Genomic DNA, 12,464 nt, shown 5'->3' with positions numbered 1-12,464 from the left:
ACCTAAAGAATACAATTTCTTTTCATTTATATCTTTTTAATTGTAGAAAATAAGTTCACTTTAGGGTGATTAAAAACAAACAAAAAAAGCCCACCAAACAACTGTGTTCAAAGAGACAAGAGAACCTGCTTTATAAAGTTATTTATTTAGCTTTCTGAGAACATACTGGAAAATGGCTAGGAATCTTATAAGGCTGATCTTTGATTGAGTGCAAATTCTCTACAGCCAGCTGTCATACCAGTATAGCCGTGGGCATGAACCATGACAAGTAACAAAGGTGCTTAATACATGACCTTGTAAATGAGCTCAGCACTGGTACAGACTGCATTATTCAAGGACTTCAATAACAGCCTGTGCTCTACCTAGCTATGGAGACTTTTATCCCATCTAACTTTTTTGGACTTAAGCAAGACAGTGTTTGAAACAAGGAAAATTCCTTACCAATCAAATCTCTGTACTTTATTTAAACACCTTTTGATTAAAAATATGAGCAGTAGACATACAGAACAGTCTTACTTTAGGCCTCCTGTTCCCTGACAGTCAATTGCAGATCCACACACACCACACACAATCCCCCTGCCACCTCCCCCAGCAATGCACAGGATGGACAAGTGATTCATATGGTATAAGACAGGTCCAACAACTAAATACAGATCACCTGGGTAAAAAAAAATCCAAGCAACAAAAAAACAATCTCAAGACAAAATTAAAGTTGTGAAAATTTACATATTTATATTACATATTTGAAATGCCATTAATATAAAATGAATATTCAAGTTATATCAAGCACCTGGAAGTAGACAGTCACAGTAGGAAAAATGTATTTCATCAAGGATAAATGCCACAGAACTAGAGCTAAATGCTGTTTTACCTAGGAAATGCAAAGGCTCAGACCTCTGCATCAAAATGGGAGATTAACATTGAGTTCAGACAAATGTGACATAACAGATGTCAATGGGAAAAACAAAGTATAATTGTACACAAAGAAAGATGAGTCAGTACAATAAGTAATCCATTTTACGCACTATGTCTTGGCAAAGCATCATAGGCCAGCCATCTGCTTGACACATCATACTGATAAAAATTATGAACTATTGAACAGGTGACACCAGGAGATACAGACAGTATCATGATGTTATAACCTGAACAACACTGAATATGTCAGTATCTTTGAAGACCTATGATCCTGTTTGGGGAAAAGATAAACAAACTAAAAATTAAGGCAACAAAAAGCCCAAGTAAAGCAGTACTTTACAGGTGTAATATATGAAAACAATTTTGGAAATTAGCATCTACAAAATAATTTATCTCTTGAAAAAATAGCTACTGCAAAACTTCTTTTCTAAATTGTCATTACATATCATTTAATCTTTCCTTCCAGGATTCAGTATATTAATTTCAGAGTCTTAGCTAAAATTCCCATAAGGGTCACTGGTACCATCTGTTAAATTTCCCCTGTAATTTCAGCTGGATAAAACCATCAAAGTTCCTTCTATCAAGACCCTGTATTGTACTATGTTGCTTATGTCTCTCATGGTTTTGCTCCTATATTTACAGCAGTTATGTTCCAGTAGTAGTTTAAATAGCTCTGATTTATTCAAGTGTTTTGAGATTAAGTAATAGGTGACTGACAGACCTCAACAAAACTTAGTATAAAAGAGCCAGCATTTCAGTATAATGATTTTCCTAACATCTCCTGGAAATACTTCTGTATTGCAAAACTTCTAATTATAAGGATTTGTATTCTTGCAAATACCAATGATTTTGCTGCAGGTATGACTAACATCTTCAGGCAGCACAGATTTAGATGATTATCCTAGTTTTCATGTTACTTAATAGAATTAATGAGAAATTTATTATGCTAGTCAGTAAGTCTTGGTCTCCTTCTGTGACAAGATGACCCACTTAGTGAATGCGGGAAAAGCTGTGGATGTAGTCTATCTGGACTTTGGTAAGATCTTTGACACAATCTCCCACAGCATCCTCCTGAAGAAACTGGTTGCTCATGGTATGGATGGGCCTACTCTGAGATGGATGGAAAACTGTCAAGATGGCCAGGCCCAGAGAGTTGTAGTAAATGGAGTTAAATCCAGTTGGCAGACAGTTAACACCGGTGTTCCCCAGGACTTCGTGCTGGAGTCTAGTTTGTTTAACATCTTTATGGGTGACCTGGATGAGGGGATTGAGTGCACTCTCAGTAAATGTGCTGATGATGCCAAGTTGGGCGGGTGTGTGAACCTGCTTGAGGGCAGGAAGGCTCTTCAGAGGGACATGCTGGAATAATGGGCCAAGGCCAAGTGCGGGGTCCTGCACCTGGGCCACAACAACCCCAGGCAATTGTATAGGCTTGGGACAGAGTGGCTGGAAAGCTGCCTGGCAGAAAAGGATCTCCGGGTGTTAATCGACAGCCAGCTTAACATGAGCCAGTAGTGTGTCCAGGTGGTCAAGAAGGCCAATGGCATCCTGGCTTGTATTAGAAACACTGTGACCAGCAGGATTAAAGAAGTGATTTTTTTTCCCCTGTACTTGGCACTGGTCACAGCACAAATATTGTGTTCAGTTCTGGGCCCCTCACTACAAGAAGGACATTGAGGTGCTGGAGCATGTCCAGAGACAGGCAACATAGCTGGTATGGGTCTCGAGAACAACTCTGATGAGGAGTGGCTGAGGGAGCTGGGGATGTTTAGCCTAGAGAAGAGGAGGCTGAGAGGAGATATGATCACTCTCTACAACTGTCTGAAAGGGAGTTGTAGTGAGGTAGGGGTTTATCTCTCCTCTCTAATATTAAGGAACTAAAGGAAATGGGTTCAAGTTGCACCAAGGGAGGTTTAGATTATACATTAGGACAAACTTTTTCACCAAGGGGGTTGATAAACATTGGAATGGGCTGCCCAGGGAGATAGTGGAGTCATCATTCCTAGAGATATTCAAAAGACACATAGATGAGGTGCCAAGGGATATGGGTTTAGTTTAGTGATGGGCCTGCAAGTGTTATATCAGTGTTTGGACTTGATGGTGTTGAAGGTCTTTTCCAACCGTAATGATTCTGCAATTCTGTGAAGTCTTGAGAATTTTGCAAATTAAGAATGCAGCACAGAACTTAACCTCTGCAGGGGTACCTCTGCAGGACACCAGAAACATCCTAGTAAAACTTCAGATTGCTGACTTGTGAGAGACTACAAGCACCTATGAAAAGAAGCTTAAAATTGTAAGTGATCTTGAAAAGTTAGGGAACTAATCTGAAAAAATACAACACAGTAAGAAAAGTTTAAGCATGAAGAAAGTTGATTACATAAATCAAAGATGGGTAAGTGCTATGCAGTTTTCTGCAGAAAGGATCTGGATATTCAGCTTTAGAAAACTGGACAAGAGGTAAACATTGCAAGAAATGCAAACACACTGTTGTTTTGTTTTTTAAGGGATTGCTCTGTGAAATACACCTCTGTTCTATACTCTCATACTACTCTACTCAGCTATAGCAGAAACTAACCTGCCCAGGTTCACACACAACGCCTAAAGACAGACATCCATCATGTGGAAAGAGAGAGCATAAAATTAAAATAAAATCAACAAGAGACCTTAAAAAAGAGAGAAGATTGAGAGAACTGCATGTGTTTAGACTAATGACTTCTAATGGCAAGGTTATTCAGAAAAAAAGATGGACTTACTTTTGGAGGTTATAGAACTCCATCTTTGAAGAGTTTAGGCATGAATCATGACAAAATTCATACAATGTAAGTTGAACTTACTTTTTTTTCTGAAGGAAGTAGGGTGGACTAGACTAGGACCATTAGCCTACTAACAAATTCCTGGAAAACAATACAGAAGAGATGTGTACTCTAGTTCTAAACAGGTAGCAGCTTTAGGAAGCACCTTTTCTGCAGTAGTCCAAACACTATACCCAGTTACCTCAAAGTGTCCATCAAGACAGCTTGAAATATGTGTTGGACAGATTTGGAGAGATTATCTAGATGTTCTTTTACCTCGAGGCAGAATTAACTGTTCCCAAACCATTCTTGAAAGATGTGTTTGCAATTTAAGGTGAGACAGCTGCATCTTACAAGATCCAAAGGGTTAGATCTCATGACCAATAGCAAGGCTGTCTTGGAATGGAGCAGAAGAATAACCTGAAATGCCAGCTGTGGTGGATGCAAGCAAGATACTAAGATTGACGGATCATCAGACCCACGTGGCCAGCCTAGTCCCCATCTTACATAGAAAGATCAAGAACAAGTTCCTTTCATCAGCTGTGTATAACCTGCTCCTGAAGTTTCTCCTCCCCTTGGTCTCACAGCTCCAGTCAAATGAAGTTTTTGATGAGCATCTTGTGGGGGGTTTCTAAGTCTGTCATCCTTGATGTAACCTGTCCTATAAAACCTCAGTGACAGAGTCAAAATGATCAGGCAATTATCCCTAATTCAATATGATCAGATCTTTTCTCTGTCTTCTCACTTCTAGTCCCCATTACAGCAATCTTTCTCCTAGTATTTCCCACATCTCTGATCTTCTTATCACTAAAGAATCCTCTCTAATCCACTCATGTAAATCCACATCTCATACTTGTAAAAATTATGTAAAGTGCAAAAACTACAACAGACATCATTTTTAAAAATAGAAATTAGCAGGTGATTTTTGGGAAAGAAATTATGGCACGAGTTCCAAGTGTGTAGCGTTAATTTGACAGACTTTGTAGTTTCTCAAGTGCTGGTTCCCTAGGCATGTAACTCTTATCAAAATTAAGGTACATCACAGTCATTACATTGCCATCTTTCTTTTAATAGTTCTAGTTAGGATGTTAGGTATGATAACAGTGATGGTCCAGGAGAAACCTACATATGGACACCTAACATCAAGACATCATGTCTTAAGAATCAGTTCCTCCTTAGCAAATATAAAATAAATACATCCCATGACAAACTACATTTTCCATATATTCATAAAGCTTTCTTCATGAAAGGGAAGTATTTGTTTCTCCACAAGTAAATTATGTATTAGAATTCAAGACAGAGTAAGTTTTCTAATTTCTTTTCATCATGATCTACTTAAGTCTGTTATCTGTGAAGTGCTGAATGAGTTAAATCTGCTTCACAATTTAGATTAGTCTTAAAAAAAAGAAGAGCTATTGTGAGTCTAACCTCTGGAAAAGTATATGGTTCAATATGTCAACTGGTAATGTAATTAAAGAATAATAGTGACATACAGACACATATAAAAAAGTTCCTTAGAGATTACATGCATTTTCCTACTCTTCTGAAGAAGTATTTTTGTAGAGCCTTTTCAGAGTACGCAAAACAAAATCCCACTACCACTGAAGACAATTATTTTTTCTTTGCTATGGATTTAGGTGATAAATAACAGGACAAAAATGTGTTGCAGTTCAATTTAAAACACAGGAGAAGAAACAAGTATTTCCCTTTATTAATATGTATATGTTTATCATACAAACTACTGGTATGTACATGGATATTGAATATTAAATATTAGTAATAAGCAAATACTCTATCATAAAGTATTTTATATTCTTGTAACTTATTTGGAAGAATATAAATTTGAACCAGAGGAGGATTGACTTCAAGTATTCCAGGTTGTTTTTAAATCAGCAGCAAGATAACATACTACATAAAAGTGATCATGAGAGATCTCTTGTCTTAATATCTATGTTATGTTATCCTTACTCCTTGGCCAGCTGCACATTGGTTGGTTTCGCTCCAATCGGTATCCCGTATTTGTGCAAGGTGTTGATTAATATTTCACGCATTTCGTTGTTGTAGGAGTCAAAGTCGAATACATTGCGAACAACATTTGCCAGTCCTTCAGTTGGAAATTTCTGTGAAGAAAGAAAGATCCTCAAATTTCTTCCGTTAAGTTACACCATTTCATTAAATACTTCTACAATTAATAGTTTTAACAATAACTTTGCTCCACCTTCATGGTTCAAGCCATCTTTTTTTTAAGAATAAAGAAGGAATATTGCTTCAAGTCAGAATGAAGTTACTGACACTAAATCTGAATTAAACAAACAAGCAGTAGGCAAACACTCAACAACATCATCAGAATTGTTTTCATTATACACATAACAATGTGGTATAATCGACAGAACATGCAATTATAATACAGTCTACATTTTTAAAATTTGGAACTGCTTTCTGTAAACCATGAAGATCTGACACAGATACATATATTCATATAATCCAACTATACAATTCATTTAAGAATTCTGATTTGTAATGTTAAATATAGAAAAGCAGAAGATGTACTGTTTATTAACTAAAAATGACTTCAGGACATGACAGATTTTAGTAGAAAAATAAATTCACTTAAGATTTCCAAACATCCATTTTCTTTGCAAAGAACAGTACTTCAAATGTTGTGTGCACTAAAAAAAAAAGTTTATCAAACTTTCATTAGTATTTCTATCAAAGGAAATTTTGCAACAGAATCAGAATGATGATTTAAGGTCAGTATGCTCTTCTAAGTTTCAGATTAGCCACTTGCATATTCCCACGTCTTAATTATTGTTCTGCAAGAAGAGAACACATTTTCCTGCCTCTCATTTCACACTAAGACCTAGAAGCCTGTAAGGCTTAAAAGCTTTGACTGAGCAGTCAATTGACCTTACATAATAGGAGTAAACTGAAATGAAAAAGAGATTTTTTTTTTGTATCTGCAGAAGACTCTATAGGTGTGAAAAGCTGGCTTAGCCTTTCTGCAAACTGGTTCCTAGTGCTTAGACAGAAACTTCCACTATCTTTTGATTTACTCTGAAACTCCAATAGCAAACACACCTGTCTCCACTTAAAGTAGGTTGCAGTAAACATGGACCTTACTCTATGCAGCCACAATTTAATGCTTAAATAAGGTTAATTTTTAAAGGAATATTTAGATATTTTAAGCAGAACAGGTATTGAGCAAAATTTAGGTTTAACTTGTCACTGATAAAAACAGCTGATGAATGTGTCACTGAGTCTTTTCACAGACACTCTTTAACATGGCATTTGAAAAGTCATCTTACTCTTGTTAGATGTAAATAGAAAAAAATCAATAGATTTTTTTTTTTAAATCACCAAATTACTGTATATAATAGAATCATAGAATGGTAGGGCTGGAAGGGACCTTTAGAGATCATCTAGTCCAAGCCCCTTGCAGAATCAGGTTCACCTAGATCAGGTAGTACAGGAATGCATCCAGGCGGCTCTTGAAGACTTCCGAGGAAGGAGACTCTACAACCTCCCTGAGCAGCCTGTGCCACTGCTCCCTCACCTTCACAGTAAAATAGGTTTTTTCTTATGTTTAAATGGAACTTTTGGTATTCCAGCTTCATTCCCTTACCCCTTGTCCTTCTGCTAGATACCATCAAAAAAAGGGATGTCCCAACCTCCTGACACCCACCCTTTAGATATTTGTAAATATTAATATATCCCAGAACATTACCACATAACTGTTTTATTTTCTCTTTTTAGGCAAAATCTAGGAGTGAGAATATTTTTATTTTAAACCTCTCATTTTTTCTTCATAAGCCTTTTATTCAAACACTAGATCTTTGAGACAGGTACCTGGATGCTGCTATCTGAGTTTGACACTTGAGCTGTGATAAACATGTGAAGAACTATTTCAGGGAGTTAAAGACTTAATTGTTTTTTCATTAGTGAGTAAGGTTGGTATATAAAACACTTGAAAAACAGACTTAAAGCAAGTGTCAGAGAAATTTAGGAATGTATTAAAAGTAAAGATATTTGAGTTCTGAATAAAAACTACAATAGAAAAAACTAGAAAATTTTCATAATTGTTTTGACCTGCACTCCGAGTCAAACATTAGTCTTAGTCACAAGTTTAATATTCTCCCAATTTAATAAATCTCTGAAATACCTGTGACACCAGGAATACTAAAATGAGCTAGTTACTGTGGTAGATGGAATACCACTGCTAGAAACAGGCTTGTACAAACCTATTTTTAATCTGTGGTGTATATGCCACAAAGTATTTCAGTACTAGTTTTCATATAAAAAGCACACTTAACTATGTCCTGCCTTTCAAAGCTGTCCATGAGGAACCTATCAGAACTTCTGCATTATCACAGCTTAGTAAAATAGAAGTTACAGCGAGTCGACACCAAGTTGTCCTACAGTCTGTGCCATCCTGGTTACAACATCCATTTCTTACTAAATGAAACAGATACTAAAAATAAAACCTCTCCTAACAGCTATTCTAAATAAAGACACATATAAACATTTCACATGTCATGTCCATGCAAAAAGTTTGTGACAATGTTTAATAGTGAAAGTATCAACTTCTATAACATAAATTGCATCTTGAAGTCAAAGTATATATCATTTGAACAAAAAAAAACCCACACACTTATAAAAATGTACATCATACTTAAGTTTAAAAATCAGCAAAGCTACTTAGAACAAAACATGTCCAGAATTCTGCATATTCTATATAATCAAACCCTTTCCTTAAGTACTGATTTTAAAACATTTATGATGATGCGTGTGCATGTTCTGTGTTCTTCCCTTCTCACTGCATAGTACAACCAATAAATTGGTACTAAGCTATCTTGTTCACTCATGATCTACTTTTTTACCTTCCCTGAACTAGATACTGCAGAAATCTTGCTCAAGTGGTTTGAATGTTATCTTGTTTTCACTAGCAGCCTCCAAGTATGCCCACAGTTTTCTGAATCACTGCGTAACTGCCAACATCAACACCCTTCTCCTCAACGAACTGCCTCAACAGTTCCACGTGTCTTCTGTAAGTAGGATGTCATAAAAAATTTATTTCCTCAGGTCTAACTGATCACTGCTGTCCATAAAACCTGTTCTGAACAGAAGCCACTTGTCAAAAGGCCCTCTACTACAGTTATTAAACAAACAAACAAACAAACAAAAATTACAACTCACTTGTTTCAGTCAGAACAAATTCAATCACTTTTTCCTAACTGCCAGGACATTTGCTTACTGAAGAAAGGTAATGACTTGAAGTCAAGGAAGAAAAAGAAAAGAAAAGTTTGAATGTTTGAGCTGAACATTAAAAAAAAAAACATTTGGTTTCTATTGATTTTTAAAACTAGATTACTAGAGAAAATATTGATCTCTCATCAGTCTGTCTGGTTTTCATTCATTGATTCTTCCCTTTACAAGCAACACCTCTGTGTGTACCTTGAGCATTTTCACAGCTTAGATTCTTGGCTATTCCTTAAAATAGTAAGTAACACAGGTTTCACTTTTAACTTTTCTTTTTCTTTATTTGATTTACAGAATTCATCTTGGTGAAAATTCGTATTTTTATGGATCTAACTTTCCATGAGTACATGTATGGCTACAGTCTACCTAAAAGCTTTCAGCAAAATAGTAGTTTCCCAGTACAAATACAGAATTTTAATGAAAAAATGCTAAACACATTGAAGTCTAATGTACTTCTACCACTACCCTGAAAAAAAAGTCTCAAACTATCTGGTATCCAGTCTGTAATGTGTCCAGATTTTTGTTTTAGACTTCTACCTTGTGTTCTCACTACCACTCACCTCCCTACATACTCTAGTGCCTTCAGATGTCCACCCTGTCCCCATGACACCAATAGATCTCTCCCTGCCTGCTTACTCATCTGCGCCCTTTGCTTCCCCCTGCATCTTTAATTCATTTTCACTGAATGCTGTCAGCTCTCTCCGTGCCTCTTCAGTCATCTTGTCAGCAGGTCAAGAAGCATCAGGACTATGTCTCATCCTGAATGACAGGCCTACTAACTGATTAACCAGTGCTTGTGTCTTTAGCAGGCACCATCTACTGCCAAGCAAAACAGCTGAATTCTCCCTCTGTCTTTTCATTCACAGGGACACTCATTTCAAACCTGGTCCTCTCTGACACATAGCTGCTGATTTTGATTAAACCAGTAGAAACCTAATTATCTTTGAGAACTGGCAACTGAGATTCACTGTGGTTGGCCAAAAGGGTAAAAGGTTATTATTGATGTGCATTTGGCAGTAAACTGAGAAACAAATTGTGATTTGGTAAGCCTAGTTTCCATTGAGATTAGGCTGAAGAGAAAAAAAGTACCATTTTAGCACAAAAGCTTACTGAATAGGCCTAAAAGCCTGGTGATTAGTACACTTCAGAGTCCAAAGGTACCATATGCTTTTACTCATTGAAGACCGTTATACTAGTGCCTACTATTATAAAGCAATTTCAGATTCAGACAGGCAGAAGATTTATCACAAAAAATCTCAGCCTTCCCAAACTCAGTAGAATTAGTAAAAAGTTATTTCATAGAATCTTAAGGTTTGGAAGGGACCTCGAAAGATCATTTAGTCCAACCCCCCTGCCAGAGCAAAACCACCTAGGAACTCATCCAGGTGGGTTTTGAATGTATCCAGAGAAGGAGGCTTCACACCCATATGGGCAGCCTGTTCCAGTGCTCCACCACCCTTACAGTGAAGAAATTCGTCCTGTGGTTCTTTGGAACCTCTTGTGTTCCAGCTTATACCCATTGCCCCTTGTCCTGTCATTGGACATCACTGAGAAAACCCTGGCTCCATCCTCCTGATACCTGCCCTTCAAGTATTTGTAAAAAATAATGGGTCACTCCTCAGTCTCCTCCAAGCTCAAGTGCCCCAGCTCCCTCAGTCTTTCATCATAAGGGAGTTGCTCCACTCCATCATCTTGGTAGCCCTGCATTGAACTCTCTCCAGCAGTTCCCTGTCCTTCTTGAACTGAGTGGCCCAGAACTGGAAACAAGCTTCCAGATGTGGTCTCACATTGCTGGCTCATAGTCACCCTGCTGTCCACCAAGTCTCCTAGGTCCCTTTTCCCTACACTACTCTCTAAGAGGTCATCCCCCAGCCTGTACTGGTACATGGGTTTATTTCCCAGATACAAGACTCTACACTTGTCCTTCTTGAATTTCATTAGATTTCTCTCTGTTCAACTCTCCAGCCTGTCCAGGTCTCGTTGAATGGCAGCACAGCCTTCTGGTGTGTCAGACACTCCCCTGACTTTAGTATTGTCAGCAAACTTGCTGATAGTACACTCTGTTCCCTCATCAACGTCATTAATGAATAGTAATAGTAATAATTGAACAGTACTGGTCTCAGCACCAACCCCTGAAGGACTCCACTACATACAGGCCTCCAACTCCAATCTCCATTTTTTCTGGACTTGCCCAAGTAACCAGGGCCATTGACTAAATCTTGGCTCTGCAAAACAGCACACAAAAGGTCTCATGAAAATTAGCATGTTAGATTGCAGAGAAGCAGTCATAGCATATACCAGTAGCTACAAGCAGAGTATGCAAAGCCAGTGGAGCAAGGACAGAACTTCTCAGCTTCTCCATAAGTCACTATTAGCATCAACACTTTTGACATTTGACACAGTCTCAAAGCTGCAGGCAAGTGAGACAAGAAGGTGATATTTGGATCACTTGCAATTTAGAGCTGTGTGATATAAGTTGCCCATACAATTTATGGTGAGAGATAGTTTCAGCAATGAAGTTAGGCATTTGTATGAGACAATTTTCCCTATGTTTGCTGTTTAGGTCTTTAAACTAGTATCTTGAACTTCAGCAAAAAACCCTTTCCTTAAGAACAAATTAGTATTGAGGCAGCCTAGCTCTGAAAGCAGTGTCTAACTGCTTAAATTGCTACAGGTTCCCTACTTGCATAATCTTTATGGGAAGATGCTCTTGGAACTACAGGGTAGACATAATCCTATACATTCAAGACCACAATTAGCCATAATAATATATTGATGCTGCACTAATCAAAACATTTTTTAACTGTCTAGTCCCAATGCTCAGATGTGCTCTCAGATAGCAGTAATCAACAGCAATTTTTTCTCAAAAACATTCAATTCTTTTCTTATTGAAGCAAGAAATTCCAAAATTATGTGAAAGAAAACAACACAATAGTACAAAGAGAGGGGAGCTGTGGAACTGCTGTAAGGGAAATTGTTTAACAACATGACTAACTTCCCTCCTTCCTTCCTAACGACCAGTAATTTTATTGACTCATTTCCCTCCTTCCTCTTTCTTCTCTACCTGAACTAAAAGCTTCTTACTTTGGAATAATCATTATGTTTATACTCATTGTTTACATTTGGCTACTCCCAGCCTTTTCATTATTCAGAATGAAAAACAAGTTACAGTAAACAAAATGTTGCATCCTTTCAAAGACACTGGGATCTTGAAAAGAAATACCACAGAAAAAATCAAAGCTGCATGTCGGAGGTTTATTTGGATATTTACACTTGACTTTGAAAGAGGTGAAAACTTAGCAGATGGGAAACTTCCCCTCTGATCTGTGCCTAACATCCAGGTTGAAGTGGCCATACTAATCTGGCTAAATGAAGGAGAAAGAAGCTGCAAGCGCATGCCCTCAAGACAATTAGCAACGCAGCTCTTCCAATCTTCAATTAGATGCTGTTCACACTCAAACGGAAAAAGAATCAAGTCCTATGTTTCCACACCAGTTGGTG

At 37.4% G+C, this 12,464-nt stretch overlaps 1 protein-coding gene across 2 annotated transcripts in view; it reads right to left on the bottom strand.

The window, feature by feature from the left end:
- Nucleotides 1-12,464, bottom strand: part of VWA8 (von Willebrand factor A domain containing 8) — a 182,687-nt gene that overhangs the window by 71,019 nt on the left and 99,204 nt on the right. For both annotated transcript variants that reach the window (XM_061995180.1, XM_061995190.1), the window contains exon 26: nt 5,676-5,827. In XM_061995180.1, coding sequence (XP_061851164.1) covers nt 5,676-5,827 — 152 coding nt within the window. The remainder of the gene's footprint in view (nt 1-5,675; nt 5,828-12,464) is intronic.

This window comes from Colius striatus, chromosome 1 (assembly GCF_028858725.1).
Source record: "Colius striatus isolate bColStr4 chromosome 1, bColStr4.1.hap1, whole genome shotgun sequence".
NCBI classification, from domain to species: domain Eukaryota; kingdom Metazoa; phylum Chordata; class Aves; order Coliiformes; family Coliidae; genus Colius; species Colius striatus.
Note: the sequence above shows the minus strand (reverse complement) of the source record. Positions and strands in the feature narration are given on the sequence as shown.